Here is a 20,188-nt window from a genome sequence, read left to right as displayed (position 1 = left end):
CTACTCATGTAAAACATGCTGATTCCCGGACCGTCTGTGGGCCAGATTTAGAAGGTGATTGGGCCGGATCTGGCACCCGGGCCTTAGGTTGCCTACCCATGCTTTAATGGATGTTGTTGTTGTTTAGTTGTTTAGTTGTTTAGTTCTGTCCGCCTCTTCGTGACCCCCTGGACCAGAGCGTGCCAGGCCCTCCTGTCTTCCACTGCCTCCCGCAGTTTGGTCAAACTCATGTTGGCACCTTCGAGAACACAGTCCCACCATCTCGTCCTCTGTCGTCCCCTTCTCCTTGTGCCCTCCATCTTTCCCAACATCAGCGTCTTTTCCAGGGAGTCTTCTCTTCTCCTGAGGTGGCCAAAGTCTTGGAGCCTCAGCTTCAGGATCTGTCCTTCAGGGCTGATTTCCTTCCCAATGGAGAGGTTTGATCTTCTTGCAGTCCATGGGACTCTCAAGCGTCTCCTCCAGCACCAGAATTCAAAAGCATCCATTCTTCGGTGATCAGCCTTCTTGATGGTCCAGCTCTCACTTCCATACATCACTACTGGGAAAACCATAGCTTGAACTATACGGACCTTTGTTGGCAAGGTGATGTCTCTGCTTTAATGGGTAGCAACCCTCAGCGCCTACAGGACAAATATCGGGTCCTTTCTGACAAATATTGGGTCCATTCTCTCACTTCTGACCCTTCTTGATTCCCTCATATCGGGGGTTGGTCTAGATGACCCATGAGGTCCCTTACAATTCTACAATTATCTTGTCTACAATCCCGACAGGTTATACCAATAATACCAGCTGATAAACTGCATTTTCCCAGTTGATGTATTTTTTTTAATAGGAAAGGTGTGCGGGTTTGTTTTTGGCTATTTGGAGATTTTTGTTTGGAAATCCTGACATCCAGTGGATGACGATTGCATGACAGCTGAACTCACACCATAACACTTAAAAGCCATATGGTACCTTTGCCTGTTTCCCCCAAAGGATTCTGGGAGCTGTAGTTTGTTAGCGGTGGTGCTGAGAGCACTTTGTTGTTGTTTAGTCGTTTAGTGGTGTCCACCTCAGGTCCTTTATTTTAGAGTAGAGTACACCTCAGGTCCTTTATTTTAGAGTAGAGTACATCGATTTTAATTGTCGATGGTTAGATGTGTTTTTGTAAGCATGGGATGTAAATCTCTAAAAGCAATCAGTCAATATAATTGTCAAAAGTTATATTTTAGAAACAAAATATGTGTGTTATTTTTTAAAATAAATAAAGCATTGTCTTCATGCCTTGATGTCAAGGGGCAGGCAGTTCCAAAATTGTCACAGTAACTATCGTGCAAATTTTGTTTTTTTGTTGGTATAAATAAGGAAGCATTAGTTTTGCAATCTGCATTGATCCCAATACAGTGTATCATTGTTGCTGCTCATAAAGCACAGCCCTAAGGCATCCCCAACCTGTGGCCCTCCAGATGTTTTGGGACTACAACTCCCATGATCCCTAGCTAACAGGACCAGTGGTCAGGGATGATGGGAATTGTAGTCCAAAACATCTGGAGGGCCGCAGGTTGGGGGTGCCCGCTTTATAGGGTATTGCAGGGGTCGTCTGAGCAGTTCTCAACCTGTGGGTCCCCAGATGTTGTTGGACTACAACTCCCATCATCCCTGAGCTCTGGCCTTGCTAGCTAGGGGGGATGGGAGTTGTAGTCCAACAACATCTGGGGACCCACAGGTTGAGAAAGGCTAGCGGCCTGTGCTTAGGGCTAGTTTGCATTTCAGCAATTCTGTCCCAACCGAGACACTGTAGCCTCCCTTTTCCTTTGTTTTCTCCTTTCATGTTGTTGTTGTTGAGTCGTTTAGTCGTGTCCGCCTCTTCGTGACCCCCTGGACCAGAGCACGCCAGGCCCTCCTGTCTTCCACTGCCTCCCCCAGTTTGGTCAAACTCATGCTGGTCTCTTCGAGAACACTGTCCCACCATCTCGTCCTCTGTCGTCTCCTTCTCCTTGTGCCCTCCATCTTCCCCAACATCAGGGTCTTTTCCAGGGAGTCTTCTCTTCTCATGAGGTGGCCAAAGTCTTGGAGCCTCAGCTTCAGGATCTGTCCTTCCAGTGAGCACTCAGGGCTGATTTCCTTCCGAATGGAGAGGTTGGATCTTCTTGCAGTCCATGGGACTCTCAAGAGTCTCCTCCAGCACCAGAATTCAAAAGCATCCATTCTTCAGCGATCAGCCTTCTTTATGGTCCAGCTCTCCCTTCCATACATCACAGCTGGGAAAACCAGAGCTTGAACTATACGGACCTTTGTTGGCAAGGTGATTTCTCTGCTTTTTGAGACGCTGTCTGGTTTTTTCATTGCTTTTCTCTCAAGAAGCAGGCGTCTTTTAATTTCGTGGCTGCTGTCCCCATCTGCAGTGATCATGGAGCCCAAGAAAGTAAAATCTCTCACTGCCTCCATTTCTTCCCCTTCTATTTGCCAGGAGGTGATGGGACCAGTGGCCAGGATCTTTGTTTTTTTGATGTTGAGCTTCAGACCATATTTTGCGCTCTCCTCTTTCACCCTGATTAAAAGGTCCTTTAATTCCTCCTCACTTTCTGCCATCAAGGTTGTGTCATCTGCATATCTGAGGTTGTTGATATTTCTTCCGGCAATCTTAATTCCAGTTTGGGATTCATCCTTCTTATACAGTGGTACCTCCGGTTAAGTACTTAATTCATTCCAGAGGTACGTTCTTAACCTGAAACTGTTCTTAACCTGCAGCACCACTTTAGCTAATGGGGCCTCCTGCTGCTGCTGGAGCCCGATTTCTGTTCTCATCCTGAAACAAAGTTCTTAACCCGAGGTACTATTTCTGGATTAGCGGAATCTGTAACCTGAAGCGTATGTAACCTGAAGCGTATGTAACCCGAGGTACCACTTGTATGGGCTAAATCTTGGGTTGCAGTGACCCTGCCAGACCTGCAGAGGGCAGCAGAGGGCCTTGTGCCACAAGCACGTGGCTGCAGCAGGAAGTGCCGGGTTGACCATAGAGGTGTTGAACATAGATGTAAGAAATGTAGAGGAGCCTGAATTTTCCCCCACCGTCACTTTCAAGAGCACTTGGTTGGAGAAGTAAAGATGAATTGGGATCAGATTAAAAACCGAGCATTAAATCAAGGAGAGGAATGAATGAATGCATTGGTCTCTGAGTGTGGGAGGGGCACAATTATTATTATTTTTTGGGGGGAGGCTTTTTATAGTGATCCAGGAAATGCCATGCCTAGGTGGAGGGAAGGGTCATCTCTATAATTTTCGTGCCTCTACGGTGCTGGTGCAGGACAGCCTGGGAAGAACCTGAATTGCTGCAATGGTGAGAGCTAAGGATCCCCTTTAAATGAGGCTGGGGGCTTCCCTCTGCATTTGCATGGGAGGGCCAAGGGCGCTGCAAAATTGCAATGGGCAGCAATTGCCGGGGGGGGGAGCAGAGTCCAAAATTTAAGAGGCTTTTGCTGCAAACCCTGCAAAAAAAAACAACAACCCCAAATACAGTAAAAGGAAATTTGGAATTAAAAGTGGCGATACCAGCAGCGGCCACCGGAGGGCGCGCGCGCGCACTTTATAAACTTCCTCGTTCTGTTCATTCCTTTCCCATCTAAGCTATTATTCCCAGCACGGACCGGCAGCAGCAGAGCTTTCAGACAAGCTTTTTTCTTCTTTTTTTCTTTTTTGGGGCCCAGCTTTTCTGCGGGAATTGGAGGTGGGGAGCAAGGAAGGGGTTCGGCCCCCGGCAGCGCACCGGGGAAGGGACATAGGGAACCATTAATGTTCAAATAATAATAATAATTTATTATTTATACCTAGGGACACGGGTGGAGCTAAACCACTGAGCCTAGGACATGCCGATCAGAAGGTCGGCGGTTCGAATCCCCGCAATGACGGGGTGAGCTCCCGTTGCTCGGTCCCTGCTCCTGCCCACCTAGCAGTTCGAAAGCACGTCAAAGTGCAAGTAGATAAGTAGGTACCACTCCGGCGGGAAGGTAAACGGCGTTTCCGTGCACTGCTCTGGTTCGCCAGAAGCGGCTTAGTCCTGGACGCCGGCTCCCTCGGCCAATAAAGCGAGATGAGTGCTGCAGCCCCAGAGTCGGCCACGACTGGACCTAATGATCAGGGGTCCCTTTACCTTTACCTTTATTATTTATACCCCGCCCATCTGGCTGGGCTTCCCCAGCCACTCTGGGCGGCTTCCGACAAAACATTAAAATACAAGAACCTATTAAACATTAAAAAGTTCCCTAAACAGGGCTGCCTTCAGATGTCTTCTAAAAGTTGGTAGTTATTTTTCTCTTTGACATCTGGTGAGATCTAAGATTCGAATGCCGTACTGACATGTAGGCCAGATCTCTTGCTTGAGCCGACTTAAGCAGAGTGTTTCAGGGCGGTAGAGCTCGAAACCATGAGGACCGGAACCTCGGTTCATTTTTATTTGAAGTCGGAGGTTTCTGCATTGCAGGGGGTGGATTAGATGACCGTCGGGGGTCCCTTCCAATTGTACGATTCCACAATTCTATAAGTCTATTCCAGGTCCCAGATTCGACCCCCAGTAGCCTGGTGCGCCTCTGACTCGCTCCAAAGCTGTTTCTTCCTATTGAAAACCGGGTCTTTTAATTCGGAACAATGAGGACTGGAAACTTGACTTCTGGGCTCTCAGGGAGCAGTTCCGATGTTATCGGATTAGGCTAATTGATCGGAGGAGAATTAGCCTTCCCGCAGATGACAGACTCTGGGGTGGGGGGGGGCGATATCTATGTCTCCCGACCCATGAAACCCCAGCCAGCAAGGTCGATGGTCGTCAGGGAGTCGTAGCTGGAATGGAGCCTCCATGCAGGGGCGCAGTCTGTTGTTGTTGTTTAGTTGTTTAGTCGTGTCCGCCTCTTCGTGACCCCCTGGACCAGAGCAGGCCAGGCCCTCCTGTCTCCCACTGCCTCCCGCAGTTTGGTCAAACTCATGCTGGTAGCTTCAAGAACACTGTCCAATCATCTCAACCTCTGTCGTCCCCTTCTCCTTGTGCCCTCCATCATTCCCAACATCAGGGCTGCCGAAACCATATAACACCAGTCTTGAAAGACCTACATTGGCTCCCAGGACGTTTCCGAGCAAAATTCGAAGTGTTGGTGCTGACCTTGAAAGCCCCAAACGGCTCAGTATCCTTGAAGGAACGTCTCCACCCCCACTATCCGGCCCGAACACCTGGGTCCATCCATCTCCCAAGGGCCTTCTGGCGGTTCCCTCCCTGCGAGAAGCGAGGTTACAGGGAACCAGGCAAGGGCCTTTTCGGTGGCGGCGCCCACCCTGTGGAACGCCCTCACGTCAGATGTCAAGGAAATAAACCACTATCTGACTTTTAGAAGACATCTGAAGGCAGCCCTGTTTAGGGAAACTTTTAATGTTTGGTGTTTTTTTGTGGTTGAGTTGTTTAGTGGTGTCCGCCTGTCCGCCTCTTCGTGACCCCCATGGACCAGAGCACGCCAGGCCCTCCTGTCTTCCACAGCCTCCCGCAGTTTGGTCAAACTCATGCTGGCACCTTCGAGAACACTGTCCCACCATCTCGTCCTCTGTCGTCCCCTTCTCCTTGCGCCCTCCATCTTTCCCAGCATCAGGGTCTTTTCCAGGGAGTCTTCTCTTCTCATGAGGTGGCCAAAGTCTTGGAGCCTCAGCTTCAGGATCTGTCCTTCCAGTGAGCACTCAGGGCTGATTTCCTTCCGAATGGAGAGGTTGGATCTTCTTGCAGTCCATGGGACTCTCAAGAGTCTCCTCCAGCACCAGAATTCAAAAGCATCCATTCTTCGGCCATCAGCCTTCTTGATGGTCCAGCTCTCACTTCCACACATCACTACTGGGCAAACCAGAGCTTTGACTATACGGACCTTTGTTGACAAGGTGATGTCTCTGCTTTTTAAGATGCCGTCCAGGTTTGTCATCGCTTTTCTCCCAAGAAGCAGGCATCTTTTAATTCCGTGTCTGCTCTCACCATCTGCAGTGAAGGCACGGTCTACCTCGGCTTAATAGTCGCTTCAAGTTGAGAACGTAGGAGAAGGTCTTAACGCCCGTGGATCGTTCCTTCTGGACATTTCCCCCTGATCCAGGCAGGTTCTGCCGCAATATGAAAGCGTCTAGGTTGGAGATCTGCAGACGAAGAAAAAAGATCTTTAGGTTGCAGGTCCGCTGAATGGGAACCTGGGCCCTTTAATCCCAGCAGGTCTACTCTTGAGTAGAGCTTCACTCCCCTAAACCACAGCCAGCGGCAGATTTTATACCCACGGGAGATGAATGCCAGCGTGGCTTAACCCCGAGGGAGCGGCTGGCGTGAATGTTAATAATTTGCCCTCACACAGTTGTTGTTGTCATCGTTTTTCGTTTATTATCTTGGTTAATTAACATGTTATACCCCTATTAAATGTCTTTGGGGGGGGGCGTTATTGGTTTGTTATGGGTTTTTTATTCAGGTATGTTGTGCTTTTATATTGCGTTTTTATGTTGTGAAGCGCCCTGAGATCCGCAGATGAAGGGCGGTAGACAAATTTTAATAATAATAATTAATAATAATAATAAAATCTGTCTACCGCCCTCGTGTGGCCTGCAACAGTGTCAGATTACCCTATCTCAGAATCGCAAAAAAAGATAAAATAAAAATAAGATCGGAAACTTAGCCAATAATCCCGCCACCTTCCCCACAATGCATGCAAAATTTCTCCAGCGAACCGGGATGATAAAAGGTTTGAGGAGGCCTGGGAAATATTTATAGAACACGTGAAAAATCATAGACAGATAATCAGTTTAGCAGACTGTGATCATGTGGCGGCAGTATTTAAGTCAGAAAGAAGAAATGAGGATGTGAGAAGAGAAAGGGAGGGGAAAATAAAAGGAAAGGAGGGGAAGTCTTAACATTATCCTTTTTTCCTGAATATGTAAGGATTTTGAAACTTAATAATTAGCAGTGTTCTTTTATAGAATAAAGTATTTGCTTTCTGGAAGAAAAAAAGAAGAAAGAAATGCAAATAAACAAATAATAATAATAATAATAATAAGTTCTCCTTGGCGGTTGAGAATGGCTGCATTTCAGCCAGATGGGCAGGATATAAAAATTAAAATTATTATTATTATTATTAATACACGGCCGCAACGTTCACGACAGCCCTGTAAGGCCGGCCGGCATCATTTAAACCCATATTCCAGACTGAGGGCAAACACAGCCTGGCTGGCTGTTCCTTCTCGCCCGCACTAAAGGGTCGGTGTTGGGAGGCGAGACTCGAACCCAGCACCCGCCAGCTCCAATCAGCCAGCGGGGCAGGGAAGGGGGGGGAAACATTAGCTTGTCTGAGATGGGACACACACAGACCCCAACTGCCTCCCCAGGGTGGATGTTTTTCGGCGGGATAGATGTTTCCGCCAAAGCTGGGGCGGTTTGGGCGGCTTGCCACGAAGGCGTTTTGGAGCCCCGTAGCCTGGAAAACGCATGGAAACTGTCGATTTTAATTGGGTGGGGGAACGGAACCCCCCCCCCAGCTGCTGTTGTTGGGCCTGGGGGGTTTGGCGCAGGCTGTCAGTTTCTCCTGCAACCCACCCACAACCTTGTTTGCAATAGGAGATGGGGGAAATATTTTCTGTGCATGCCAAGACTGCGTCCTAGAGGTGTCTCTGAATTGATGCCGTCTGCCGCGAGGCCGGGAGTTTGCTGGAGAAACAGGAGAGAGACCAGGAAGCCGGCGGGTCTGTGTATATGGGGCATATCTCTTATTTATTTATATTTTTTAATTAATATTCAACGAGACGATCCTCGTGGCGCAGTCCAGCTCCACGAACCAGCGAGCCAGCAGCCAGGCACGACGCAAAGGACTTGTTCTTCTAAGGATCGTAAAGTTGGATGGTGTATTATTGTTAAAATTAGTGTCTTGAAATTTCTAATAATTTTTTTTTTAAGTTGGAAAGGGGCCCCGGGGTTCATCCATCCCAACCCGCTTGCAAGGCAGAAATCTCGGCTAAACAGAGGACCACCCAACCTCTGCTTTGAAACCTCAGAGGAAAGAGAATTGTCCACCTTCCCATCCCATCTCAAATGCCTTGGTACTCAAACAACTTGGAACCCAAACACTGCAAACCTAGAAATAAGTGTTCCGGTTTGTGAACATTTTTCGGAAGCCGAACGTGCTCCGTTTTGAGTGCCACACTTTGGTTTTGAGCGTTACGCTGAGGTCTGTCTGTTTTTGCTATTTATTTTCCGTTTTAGCGTCTCTCTCTCTTTTGTTTTTGTGACTGTGCGGAACCCGGTCCAGCTACTGATGGATTGATTGTGTGACTGCAGTACATTGTTTATTGCTTTCATTTTATGGACCGATGGTGTCGTCAGGCAGTAAAATCCGTGTTCAATTGCTGTTTTAGGGGTTGTTTTTAAAAGTCTGGAACGGATTAATCTGTCTTGCGTTGCTTTCTATGGGAAAGCAGCGCGCCTCGGTTTTGGAACGCTTTGGTTTCGGGACGCAATTTCCACAACGGATTAAGTTTGAGAACCAAGGGACCACTGTACAATGGGAGATTAGCCCCTACCCAAAGGTGTCGTGGACTTTGGAGGTGCCCGAACTCGGGACAAAAGGGGGAAACGATCTAAGAGGAAGGCACGCTTGCAGATCCCCTCCGGGATCAACTTCCACCTAGAAACCACCATGAAGACCATGCGTAGGCAAACTAAGGCCCGGGGGCCGGATCCGGCCCAATCGCCTTCACAATTTGGCCCGCGGACGGTCCGGGAATCAGCGTGTTTTTACACAAATAGAATGTGCGCTTTTATTTAAAATGCATCTCTGGGTTATTTGTGGGGCAAAGGAATTTGTTCATTTTTTTGCTTTCCAAAAAATAGCGTCTGGAGGCGGTTGGAGGATGGATGGCGGCTAACGGATTGAGGTTGAATCCTGACAAGACAGAAGGACTGTTTTGGGGGGACAGGAGGCGGGCAGGTGTGGAGGACTCCCTGGTCCTGAATGGAGTAACTGTGCCCCCGAAGGACCAAGTGTGCAGCCTGGGAGTCATTTTGGACTCACAGCTGTCCATAGAGGCACAGGTCAGTTCTGTGTCCAAGGCAGCTCCATCTGGTATGCAGGATGAAACCCTCCCTGCCTGCGGACTGTCTCACCAGAATGGTGCATGCTCTGGTTATCTCCTGCTTGGACTACTGCAATGCGCTCTACGTGGGGCTACCTTTGAAGGTGACCCGGAAACTGCAACTAATCCAGAATACGGCAGCCAGACTGGGGACTGGGAGTGGACACCATATAACACTGGTCTTGAAAGACCTACATTGGCTCCCAGGACGTTTCTGAGCACAATTCAAAGTGTTGGTGCTGACCTTGAAAGCCCTAAACGGCCCAGTATATCTGAAGGAGCGTCTCCACCCCCATCGTTCTGCCCGGACACCTGGGTCCATCTCCAAGGGCCTTTTGGCGGTTCCCTCCCTGTGAGAAGCCAAGTTACAGGGAACCAGGCAGAGGGCCTTCTTGGTGGTGGCGCCCGCCCTGCGGAATGCCCTCCCACCAGATGTCAAAGCGATAAACAACTACCAGACTTTTAGAAGACATCTGAAGGCAGCCCTGTTTAGGGAAGCTTTTAATGTTTGACGTATTACAGTATTTTAATTTTTTTTTGGAAGCCGCCCAGAGTGGCTGGGGAAGCCCAGCCAGATGGGCGGGGTATAAATAAATTAATATTATTATTATTATAGTCCGGCCCCCCACAAGGTCTGAGGGACAGTGGATCGGCCCCCTGCTGAAAAGGTTTGCTAACCCCTGATTAAGACCATCATGGAAGACCATTCTCCTCACCATAGGAGAAGGAGAAGAAACACAGCTGCGGGTTTCGCCTGCGATTCCTGCCTCCATCGCAAGGGGGTTGGTTTGGATAACCCTCAGGGGTCCCTCCCAGCCCCCCAATTCTGTGCCGCCGGCGTCTTCCTTTGGCCCAGGCCAGGCAGGCTTCAGAACAGCCCAGCAGAAACTTCCTTATGGAGTGCGATCGAAAGCCGGATTTGGCACGGCAGCCAAACCGGACACCGTTTGTTCCAAAGCTCAGGTTTTTGGGGAATTGGGGGCAGAAGTTTTAGGTTTGTGGACTTGCCAGCTCAGGGTGGGGGCTTTGTAACCCATATCCCCAACCTCTTCCAGCCCACGGTTTGCACGTAATATATATTTATATTTCTCGAAGCGGAACGCAGGCCGCCGCCGCCGTGGCTTCCTTGTTTTGCACTCACGCAAAACAGAGAGACTTTTAAAAATGATTATTTCTTCTCCTCTTATTTCCTTCCATCGCTTTGTTTTCTGCGGCCGAGACTCTTTTAATAAAATAGAGAGAGAGAGACTTTTAATGTACCAAAGAATATACAGAGCCAAAGTCTAGCCGCCGGCAAGAGCCGATTTTGGCAAGGAGAGCATGGCCAAAGCGTGGCAGGAAGATGTAAAGACAATAAAAGAATAACATTTAAGTGTTTCATTGTAGAAATGGTTTCTTTATTTGTTTGCAGAATATGGGTAGATATTTGAGAGCGGCTGGCTGTTCTGCTACATTCTCTGCAGACGTCGTGCGAATACGAAAGCTCAGAAAAGTGAAAAGCTCTTTGTTCTGTTTGTTCGTCTCAAATTAGACCTGATATAAATTAGTCCCGACGCCTCTCTCTGTGAGTTTCTGTACGTATTTCAGATACGTATGCAAGAGGCTAATTTGTAATGGTATTTTGGGAATCAGTAAATACAGTGGTACCTCGGGTTACAGACGCTTCAGACTCTGCTAACCCAGAAATAGTACCTCGGGTTAAGAACTTTGCTTCAGGATGAGAACAGAAATTGTGTGGGGGCAACGGGAGGCCCCATTAGCTAAAGTGGTGCTTCAGGTTAAGAACAGTTTCAGGTTACCCAAGGTACCACTGTACAGGGGGAGCAAAACGTCCCTTAGAGAAGGATCTGAAATATTAGCCATCAATCAATCAATCAATCAATCAATCAATCAGTTCTTTATCGCCATCCAGAGACCCACAAACGGAACCCGGTACATAAAAATATTCTAACCCCTCAGAAAGGAAAGACAGTGGTACCTCGGGTTAAGAACTTAATTCATTCCGGAGGTCCGTTCTTAACCTGAAACTGTTCTTAACCTGAAGCACCACTTAAGCTAATGGGGCCTCCCGCTGCCGCCGCGCCACTGGAGCACAATTTCTGTTCTCATCCTGAAGCAAAGTTCTTAACCTGAAGCACTATTTCTGGGTTAGCGGAGTCTGCAACCTGTAGCGTCCGTAACCCGAGGTAACACTGTATTTTGCCTTTGAAATTGAAAGCAATAAAGAAATGAAATGGAAATGATAATGTCGGGGAGCAGCCACAAACCAGGTTCAAGGTGCCGTTTGGCAATTCGCGGATATTACCTGAGTTTTTTAACGCTGAGAAGACCTGGAGGAAAGGGACGCGGGTGGCGCTGTGGGTTAAACCACAGAGCCTAGGTTAAACCACAGAGCATCAGGGTTAAACCACAGAGCCTAGGGTTAAACCACAGAGCATCCCTGCAATGACGGCGTGAGCTCCCGTTTCTCGGTCCCTGCTCCTGCCCACCTAGCAGTTCGAAAGCACGTCAAAGTGCAAGTAGATAAATAGGCACCGCTCCAGCGGGAAGGTAAACGGCGTTTCCGTGCGCTGCTCTGGTTCGCCAGAAGCGGCTTAGTCCTGCTGGCCACATGACCCGGAAGCTGTACGGCGGCTCCCTCGGCCAGTAAAGCGAGATGAGCGCTGCAACCCCAGAGCTGTCCGTGACTGGACCTAACGGTCAGGGGTCCCTTTAGACCTGAAGGAAGAAAAGTCGGTCGGCGACCGTGTACAGAGGCAGCAATGCTTCTGAATCGCAGGAGAGGAGAGGAGGGCCACTCTTGTGTTCGAATCCTGCCACGGTACGAAAAGCTTCGGCCCCTCGCTCCATCGAAACACATCTCCCAAGCTTAATTCCCTCCCCTCCCCCCATTTGCAGTTGGAAGCGGACGTCCGGACCCTCGTCCACCGCTTCTATGCCCTTCAGAGCGAACGGGTCGAGGCCTACCACCTCTTCGAAGAGTGAGTATCGCTGACCGGTTGGGGTTTTGTTTATTTGGGTGTGGGTACCTAGCCAGAGGAAGAGCGGCTTTCGTGTCCCGCTCGCGGGCTTCCCGTTGAGGTGCCCGATTGAGGCCTCTGAGGCTGCCTGGCCTGGACCCGAAGTTACGGGACTACAAAGCCCATCGTCCACTGCCAGCTCGGCCAACAGCAGTGGACGATGGGCGTTGTAGTCCAACTTCTAAATATGAGCTCCTTGTGCAGCGCTCACGCCGACACATTGGGTACATATATGCGCGTTCCACTATGGGGCGCGTTTTGCGCCGCCTTCTACCGTTATTATCCCGCGATCTTATTCTTCCTGCTCTCAGCGGCTGTTTACTATTATTGCTTCGTTTCGTTTGGCTGGTTTGTTTTCAAATAAACAACGACAAACAGAGGAAAGGACTCAAAAACACCAGGATCCCGGCTACCCATCGTCAGCCGGTCAACAGGACCCCAGAAAGGTGGTTTCGAGACCCCCCCCAAGGACCCCATCCCCATTCTTTTCTGTGCTGCCCCCAAATTCTGTGCCTCTCTGTCCAATGGGGGAAGGAGGCCCAGAAGAGGTGGGGGGGTTCCCTCCCTGCTTTTCCTGCCGCACCCAGGGCTTTTTTTGGCTCGGGTGCCCCTGATGAACACCAGATGAGCCGAACGGGTGGTGGAAAAACCTCCCTCCCTAGACACCTGTCTTTGATTTGCAGAGAGAAGGCGCTTTGGAGCGGGGTCTCTGGGCAGGGGGGCGGTAATTGACTTCTGGGGAATCAAGAACCGAGACCCTCCGGCAACCCCCCACGACTCCGACCGAGCGGGCCTGGCTTCCCAACCGCCCCCCTCCCACCAACCCAATTGGCAAGGGTGATGCCCCCCCTTGCCAGGCAGGCTGGTGTGTGCGGGACGGTTCCTAATTCACCCATGTCCCTTGCAAACCCAGCCCAGCGAGGTCACGCCAAAAGGGATGGGGGCTTTTTGTAGAATCGTAAGATTTAGAGAGGGACGCGGGTGGCGCTGTGGGTTAAACCACAGAGCCTAGGACTTGCTGATCAGAAGGTCGGCGGTTTGAATCCCCGCAATGCCGGGGTGAGATCCCATTGCTCGGTCCCGGCTCCTGCCCACCTAGCAGTTCGAAAGCACGTCAAAGTGCAAGTAGATAAATAGGGACCGCTCTGGTGGGAAGGTAAACAGCGTTTCCGTGCGCTGCTCTGGTTAGCCAGGAGCGGCTTAGTCCTGCTGGCCGCATGACCCGGAAGCTGGACGCCGGCTCCCTCGGCCAGTAAAGCGAGATGAGCACCACAACCCCAGAGTCGGCCACGACTGGACCTAATGGTCAGGGGTCCCTTTACCTTATCTTTACCTTTAAGATTTCGGAGATAGCCCCAAAGGCATCTAGGCCAACCCTCTGCAATGCAAGGTTTTTGTTTTTGTTTAAATCCCTGTACGGGGCTGCCTTCAGATGTCTTCTAAAAGTCAGATAGTTGCTTATTTCCTTGACATCTGGCGGGAGGGCATTCCACAGGGAGGGCGCCACCACCGAGAAGGTCCTCTGCCTGGTTCCCTGTAACTTGGCTTCTCGCAGTGAGGGAACCGCCAGAAGGCCCTCGAGAGATGGACCCAGGTGTCTAGGCTGGATGATGGGGGTGGAGATGCTCCTTCAGGTATACTGGGCCATTTAGGGCTTTCAAGGTCAGCACCAACACTTTGAATTGTGCTCAGAAACGTCCTGGGAGCCAATGTAGGTCTTTCAGGACTGGTGTTATGTGGTCTCGGCGGCTGCTCCCAGTCACTAGTCTAGCTGCCGCATTCTGGATTAGTTGTAGTTTCCGGGTCATCTTCAAAGGCAGCCCCACGTAGAGCGCATGGCAGTATTCCAAGCGGGAGATAACCAAAGCATCCACCACTCTGGCCAGACAGTCTGCGGGCAAGGAGGGTCTCATCCTGCGCACCAGATGGAGCTGCCCTGGACGCAGAATTGACCTGTACCTCCATGGACATCTGTGAGTCCAGAATGACCCCCAGGCTGTGCTCCTGGTCCTTCGGGGGCACAGTGACCCCATTCAGGACCAGGGAGTCCCCCACACCTGCCCGCCTCCTGTCCCCCCAAAACAGTCCTTCTGTCTTGTCAGGATTCAACCTCGATCTGTTAGCCGCCATCCATCCTCCAACCGCCTCCAGACACTCACACAGGACCTTCACTGGTTCTGATTTAAAAGAGGCCATTGGGGTCCGTTCCAATTCTGCGATTCTGTCCCCGGGTGGCACAAAGCCGGGATGTTCTGCATTCAGAGCAGAAACCCCACTTCTGAGTTCCGGCCCAGACCTCAGTCTTCAAGTCCAGGCAATGGGTACACCGCTGCTTCTCTGAGCCTTTTTCTCTCCCCTCTTTCCCGCCAGGGGCCACCGGGCGTATCTCCGAAGCGGCCCCGACTACGACTTTGCCCGCTACCGTCAGCTGGTGCACGAGATCACCCAGGCCTTCAGCGGGATCTCACGGGAGATCCTACAGATCAAGGAGCAGCTGGAGGGACCCCGTGGGCGGCCTGACCTCGCCCAGCACCTGGGGCGCCTCCAGGAGAAGGAGAAGGAGAAGCTCGAGCTGGTGAGAGAGAGAAGGGGCGCACGGTGGCAGGCCTCAACTTTGCGCCCATTTTACAGGTGCAAAACTGATCCCCCTTCCGGTTTTGTGCCGGAAGAGTGTTTCGATCGTGTTTCGATCTTGTAATCGGGATCGGTGGTGTCTGGAATATCAGGTGAGAGCGTTGGGGTTTTTTGAGGGGCTTGTGTTGGAAGTGGCCTAGCTCAATATGCAGCCTGAATCCTTACGGGATTCGAACCCGCCACCCTGGCATGGTCTCCCATCTGCAACAGATGCTTCGGCTAAGGTTTCCTTCATTGCAGGGGGTCCGACTAGATGACTCTGGAGGTCCCTTTCCAGCTCTACAAGTCTTTAATTCTTACCACGCTGTAACCGGCTGAGCTACCCAGCTCGCTAAAAGTCAGAATGCCCCTTGCGCAAGAAAAGCCTCGTTTATCGTTTCGATGTTTTCGCTTAAACCGCTTGCCGTCGTTTTCGCCTTTGTGAACCGACCTGATCTCTCTTCAAACGAACGAATGAATATTATTGATAGCAAAAACGGGGGGAGGGAGAGAAAGTGATAAAAGACGGGAAATCGTCAGAGGTGTTGACGGAAGTCTAAAATAGCGTATAAGTTACGTATGTGGTTGTTGGAAATGATATGTTAACAAAACTAATAAAAATATAAAAGGGGGGGAAAGAAAGCTTTAGCAAAAACATTTTGTAAGGTAAATCCTGAAATACTGGCTTATTTCGTTCTATAATGAAACATTTTTTAAAAAATATTATTTATAAATCAATATTATTGCATTTATAGTCTGCCTTTGCTCTCAGGGGCTAATTCCCTCTTTCCCTCTCTGCCTTCCATTTACCGTATTTTTTGCTCTATAAGACTCACTTTTTCCTTCCTAAAAAGTAAGGGGAAATGTGTGTGCGTCTTAGGGAGCGAATGCAGGCTGCGCAGCTATCCCAGAAGCCAGAACAGCAAGAGGGATTGCTGCTTTCACTGCGCAGAGATCCCTCTTGCTGTTCTGGCTTCTGAGATGCAGAATATTTTTTTTCTTGTTTTCCTCCTCCAAAAACTAGGTGCGTCTTGTGGTCTGGTGCGTCTTATAGAGCGAAAAATACGGTAATCCTCAAAACAGACCTACAAGGTTGGTTAGTGACCAGCCGGAGGTTCGATTCAAACCGAGGTCTCCTCCTGCCTTTCGGGTCCGGATCTCTAACCACTGCACAGCACTGCCCCTCTTGCAAACTGTTGTCCCAGCAAACTGGGGAGAGGGGGGGCTGGTGATTTCTGCGCCCCCTTTCATCTCCTCCAAGAGGGTCTCACCACCTCGTTTCTCCCCCCCTTCCCAGACGGCGCAGCTGCAACTCGCCAAACAGAACGCTCAGGACCACCCCGGCGTAGAAGCCCATCCGCAAGAGGTCCGGGAACTCAAGCAGAGGTAAGTGAGGGGGACCCCTGTGGTTGCAAATCGGAAAGAGGGGTGTGACGCTTTTGCTTTTAAACAACCCCCCCTCCCCCCGGATTGCATAAAGGCTCTCCAACCAGAAAAAATCAAATGCGTTTATTTTTATTTCCCAAAACTCGGCCGTAACTCTCAAAGTGTCTGCATGCAGAGACGCCTCTCGGTCCTTGTTTTAAGAGGGGAGTCCTGTTGGTTTCAGGCTTGTTGTTGTTGAGTCGTTTAGTCGTGTCCGCCTCTTCGTGACCCCCTGGACCAGAGCACGCCAGGCCCTCCTGTCTTCCACTGCCTCCCGCAGTTTGGTCAAACTTATGTTGGCACCTTCGAGAACACTGTCCCACCATCTTGTCCTCTGTCGTCCCCTTCTCCTTGCGCCCTCCATCTTTCCCAGCATCAGGGTCTTTTCCAGGGAGTCTTCTCTTCTCATGAGGTGGCCAAAGTCTTGGAGCCTCAGCTTCAGGACCTGTCCTTCCAGTGAGCACTCAGGGCTGATTTCCTTCAGAATGGAGAGGTTTGCTCTTCTTGCTGTCCATGGGACTCTCAAGAGTCTCCTCCAGCACCAGAATTCAAAAGCATCCATTCTTCGGCGATCAGCCTTCTTTATGGTCCAGCTCTCACTTCCATACATCACTACTGGGAAAACCAGAACTTGAACTATACGGACCTGGCAAGGTGATGTCTCTGCTTTTTAAGATGCTGTCTAGGTTTGTCATTGCTTTTCTCCCAAGAAGCAGGTGTCTTTTAATTTCGTGCTACAAAAGTAGAAATTAACATTTTGGGGAGAAAGTAAAAGGGGGACGCAGTTGGGAGAGAGTCGTTGTCTGGGGGGGGTTAAACTCCCCCCCCTCCCCGTGGGCCCACTGCCATATCTGTGGAGGGAAGAGCAGGTTGTTGTGTTTTTTGGCCCAGATCCTGTATATTTTGTCAAATAGATCTCCGACAGAAGTTCAGAAATCTGTGTTGATTTGTCGGAAGATGGGTGGGCTTGTTCTCGCTAGTTTCAGATTTGACCCTAACCTGCATGAAACTCACCTAAAATTGCCATTTATTTTTTTAAAATGGCTCAGACAACAAACTGGCTCCCTTTCCTGCCCAAGTCACTCTGGGGAAACGATTAGATTTAATTTCCACCCGCCCAACTTCAGTCCGTTGGCAATCCCAGTTCATTTCTCACAAAAACGTAACCTTGAGAAAAAGCAGGCTTAAATCTGTTTATGTGGACAGCTCAGTCGGTAGAGCGTAAGGCTGTTTAATTTCAAAGGTCGTGGGTTCGAGTCCCATGCTGGGCAAAAGGTTCCCACATTGCAGAGGGGTGGGCTGGATAACCCTCGGGGTCCCTTCCAATAATACAATTCACTGCAAAATAGTATCCTACCCGATAAACTCACGCCTCCCTGCTCTAATATAGTGCCTGTGTCTTTTCTGCCGCAACAAATCTCTCTGAGAAAAGGGGAACATTTCCACACCTCGGGGTGCTCTTTTTGGCCCGACGGGACCTGATCTCCCACAATCCCTCCTGGCTGCAGAATCCCACAATCCCCCTTGCTTGCAGTCTCCCACAATCCCCCTTGCTTGCAGTCTCCCACAATCCCCCCTGGTTGCAGTCTCCCACAATCCCCCCTGGTTGCAATCTCCCACAATCCCCCTTACAGTCTCCCACAATCCCTCTCGGTTGCAATCTCCCACAATCCCCCCTCTCCCACAATCCCCCCTGGTTGCAATCTCCCACAATCCCCTTGCTTGCAACCTCCCACAACCCCCCTTGCTTGCAACCTCCCACAATCCCCCTTGGTCACAATCTCCCACAATCCCCCCTGGTTGCAATCTCCCACAATCCCCCCTGGTCGCAATCTCCCACAATCCCCCTTGGTCGCAATCTCCCACAATCCCCCCTGGTTGCAATCTCCCACAATCCCCCTTGGTTGCAATCTCCCACAATCCCCCTTGGTCGCAATCTCCCACAATGCCTTGGGTGGAGGGGCAGAACCGCTCTCCCTTTACAGGATAGTTTTTTCGGGGTGCGGGTTGGTGTGCAGATTCAGCACCCGGAAAAAAAAACCCTGTTTATTTTTGCAGAAGAGGGGTCTTTGGAGAGGTCCCCCCCCCCCAATTGCTCTGCTTTGGCTCTCGGGATTTTTGGCTTCCCACGGGCCATTGGATCGCTGCATTTCATAAACAAGCAGCGAGGGCCGGGGAGGGAGGCAGGCAGGGCCGGGCGGCCCGAGCCAAGAGTGTGCCTAATCGCCTCCATATGCTCCTTTATTTATCGTTTCCATCCGCCCGAAACAGGCTAATTCAAACCATCGAGGCAATCAGCGAAATTCTCCAAGATTTCAAGTACGATTCTGAAGAAAGCTCTTGACGGGACGTCCCACAGGAGGAGGAGGAAGGAGGTTTTTCGGCGGAGGGGGGGAGAGGAACACCCCCTGCAAGCCAGCAACGTTCGGATCACTCTCTCTCCCCCCAGCCCCCCTGCCCACTTCCTTACCCGGTCTGGGTTCTGACCTGCCTCGCACGCAGGCCCCGACGCGAGGGGCTCGTCCGGACGTGCTTTGGCCCTCCGCCCGGCACGAAAGGCTCCAGACCCACGCCGAATGAGCCCAATAAAGACTTCTCCCTAGACTGGGGGGGTTGGCTGGAGCTGGAGATGTGGGGCAGGGGGGTGGGAACATTTTCATCGTTCATTTGGAGTCAATAAAAGCCAGCTTCTTGTTTACTTGAGTGTCTGTGGGACTCCTTTTTCTCCAAACCCAAATCCGTTCCGTCGGGTTGTGCGATGGTTGGGTAGGGCGTGGGCGGACGGACGAGGTGGGAGGACGAAATTTGCCGGCCATTTGCTTGCCCCCGTTGTTAGAGGTTTATTTGCGTCTCGAGAGGCAATGGAGTGTGCTTCCGGGGGTGAAGCCAAAACGGCTGTGTTAGCGGCACGGAAGTGACATCCCCGGGGCGCAAGCCAGGTCTGGGAGATTCTGGGCCGCACAGCCTCACGGAGAGGGTACTGGCACGGTCCGGTTCATGGGCTATCAAAGTCCTGGCAGGGGACGTCAGGAGCGGGGGCAAGATGGTGGGGTGGGAGCAGGAACGGGAGTCCAGAAGCCAGGAGTCAGGAAGCCAAGAGTCCGAGAGTCAGGAAGCAAGGAGTCACGAAGTCAGGGGTCCGAGGGTCAAGGAGCAAGGAGTCACGAAGTCAGGGGTCCGAGGATCAAGAAGCAAGGAGTCACGAAGTCAGGGGTCTGAGGGTCAAGAAGCAAGGAGTCACGAAGTCAGGGGTCCGAGGATCAAGAAGCAAGGAGTCACGAAGTCAGGGGTCCGAGGATCAAGAAACAAGGAGTCAGGAAGTCAGGGGTCCGAGGATCAAGAAACAAGGAGTCACGAAGTCAGGGATCCGAGGGTTAAGAAGCAAGGAGTCATGAAGTCAGGGATCCGAGGGTCAAGAAACAAGGAGTCACGAAGTCAGGGGTCCGAGGATCAAGAAGCAAGGAGTCACGAAGTCAGGGGTCCATTTCTCCTCCCGCATCGCTGAAGGGGCGCTGTGCAGGGAGGGCAAGCTGCACAGGGGAGAGAGGGGAGCACTCCTGCTGCGCTCAGGAGGCTTCGGGCACCGATCCTTCGTGCGCACCGATCCCTCTTGCTCTCCTGGCTTCAGCGAAAGCGGCACAGCCTGCATTCGCTCCATAAGATGCACACACATTTCCCCGTTATAGGAGGGGGAAAGCGCGTCTTATAGAGTGAAAAATACGGTAAATGGTTTCCACAAAAGTTATGCTGACAAATAACACGGAATCTGCCCTTTGCACTCCCCTGCGATTGTGAATATGCTGACCGAGCCCCACTTTGGAATCAGAGGTCTGGGCCAAGTGACCCATATGGTGCCCCCTCTCTCTGGACCTGCGCTTTGGCCTCATCCGGAGCCTGGGCTCTATAGTTTAGAGACATTCCTGGTCTCACTAGCTAGACGATTTCTTATGCCCAGATTCCTGTGGTCTTGGTAAAACCCCCTCGGTAAGGAAGGGGTGCTTTGGGCTCCGACGGAGCCTGCGTAGATT

The 20,188-nt window shown here is 50.9% G+C and overlaps 1 protein-coding gene across 1 annotated transcript; it reads left to right on the top strand.

Moving 5' to 3' along the window:
• Positions 1–3,254: 3,254 nt before the first annotated feature.
• REX1BD (required for excision 1-B domain containing) lies at positions 3,255–18,858 on the top strand. Its single transcript, XM_081846494.1, has 5 exons — positions 3,255–3,319; positions 12,001–12,083; positions 14,493–14,697; positions 16,033–16,121; positions 18,432–18,858. Exons 1-5 carry the CDS (start codon positions 3,317–3,319, stop codon positions 18,502–18,504), a joined length of 453 nt encoding a protein of 150 aa, XP_081702620.1. The 5' UTR covers positions 3,255–3,316; the 3' UTR covers positions 18,505–18,858.
• The last annotated feature ends 1,330 nt before the right edge of the window (positions 18,859–20,188 follow it).

This window comes from Podarcis erhardii, assembly GCF_964252035.2.
Source record: "Podarcis erhardii genome assembly, chromosome: 18".
NCBI lineage: Eukaryota > Metazoa > Chordata > Lepidosauria > Squamata > Lacertidae > Podarcis > Podarcis erhardii.
This window is presented reverse-complemented; position numbering and strand designations above follow the sequence as displayed.

Bases quoted from the DNA above. Each gene is read 5' to 3' on its own strand.
- REX1BD (XM_081846494.1), top strand. The intron at 12,084-14,492 runs GTGAGTATCGCT...CTTTCCCGCCAG, and splicing joins GCCTACCACCTCTTCGAAGA to GGGCCACCGGGCGTATCTCC. The intron at 14,698-16,032 runs GTGAGAGAGAGA...CCCCCTTCCCAG, and splicing joins AGAAGGAGAAGCTCGAGCTG to ACGGCGCAGCTGCAACTCGC.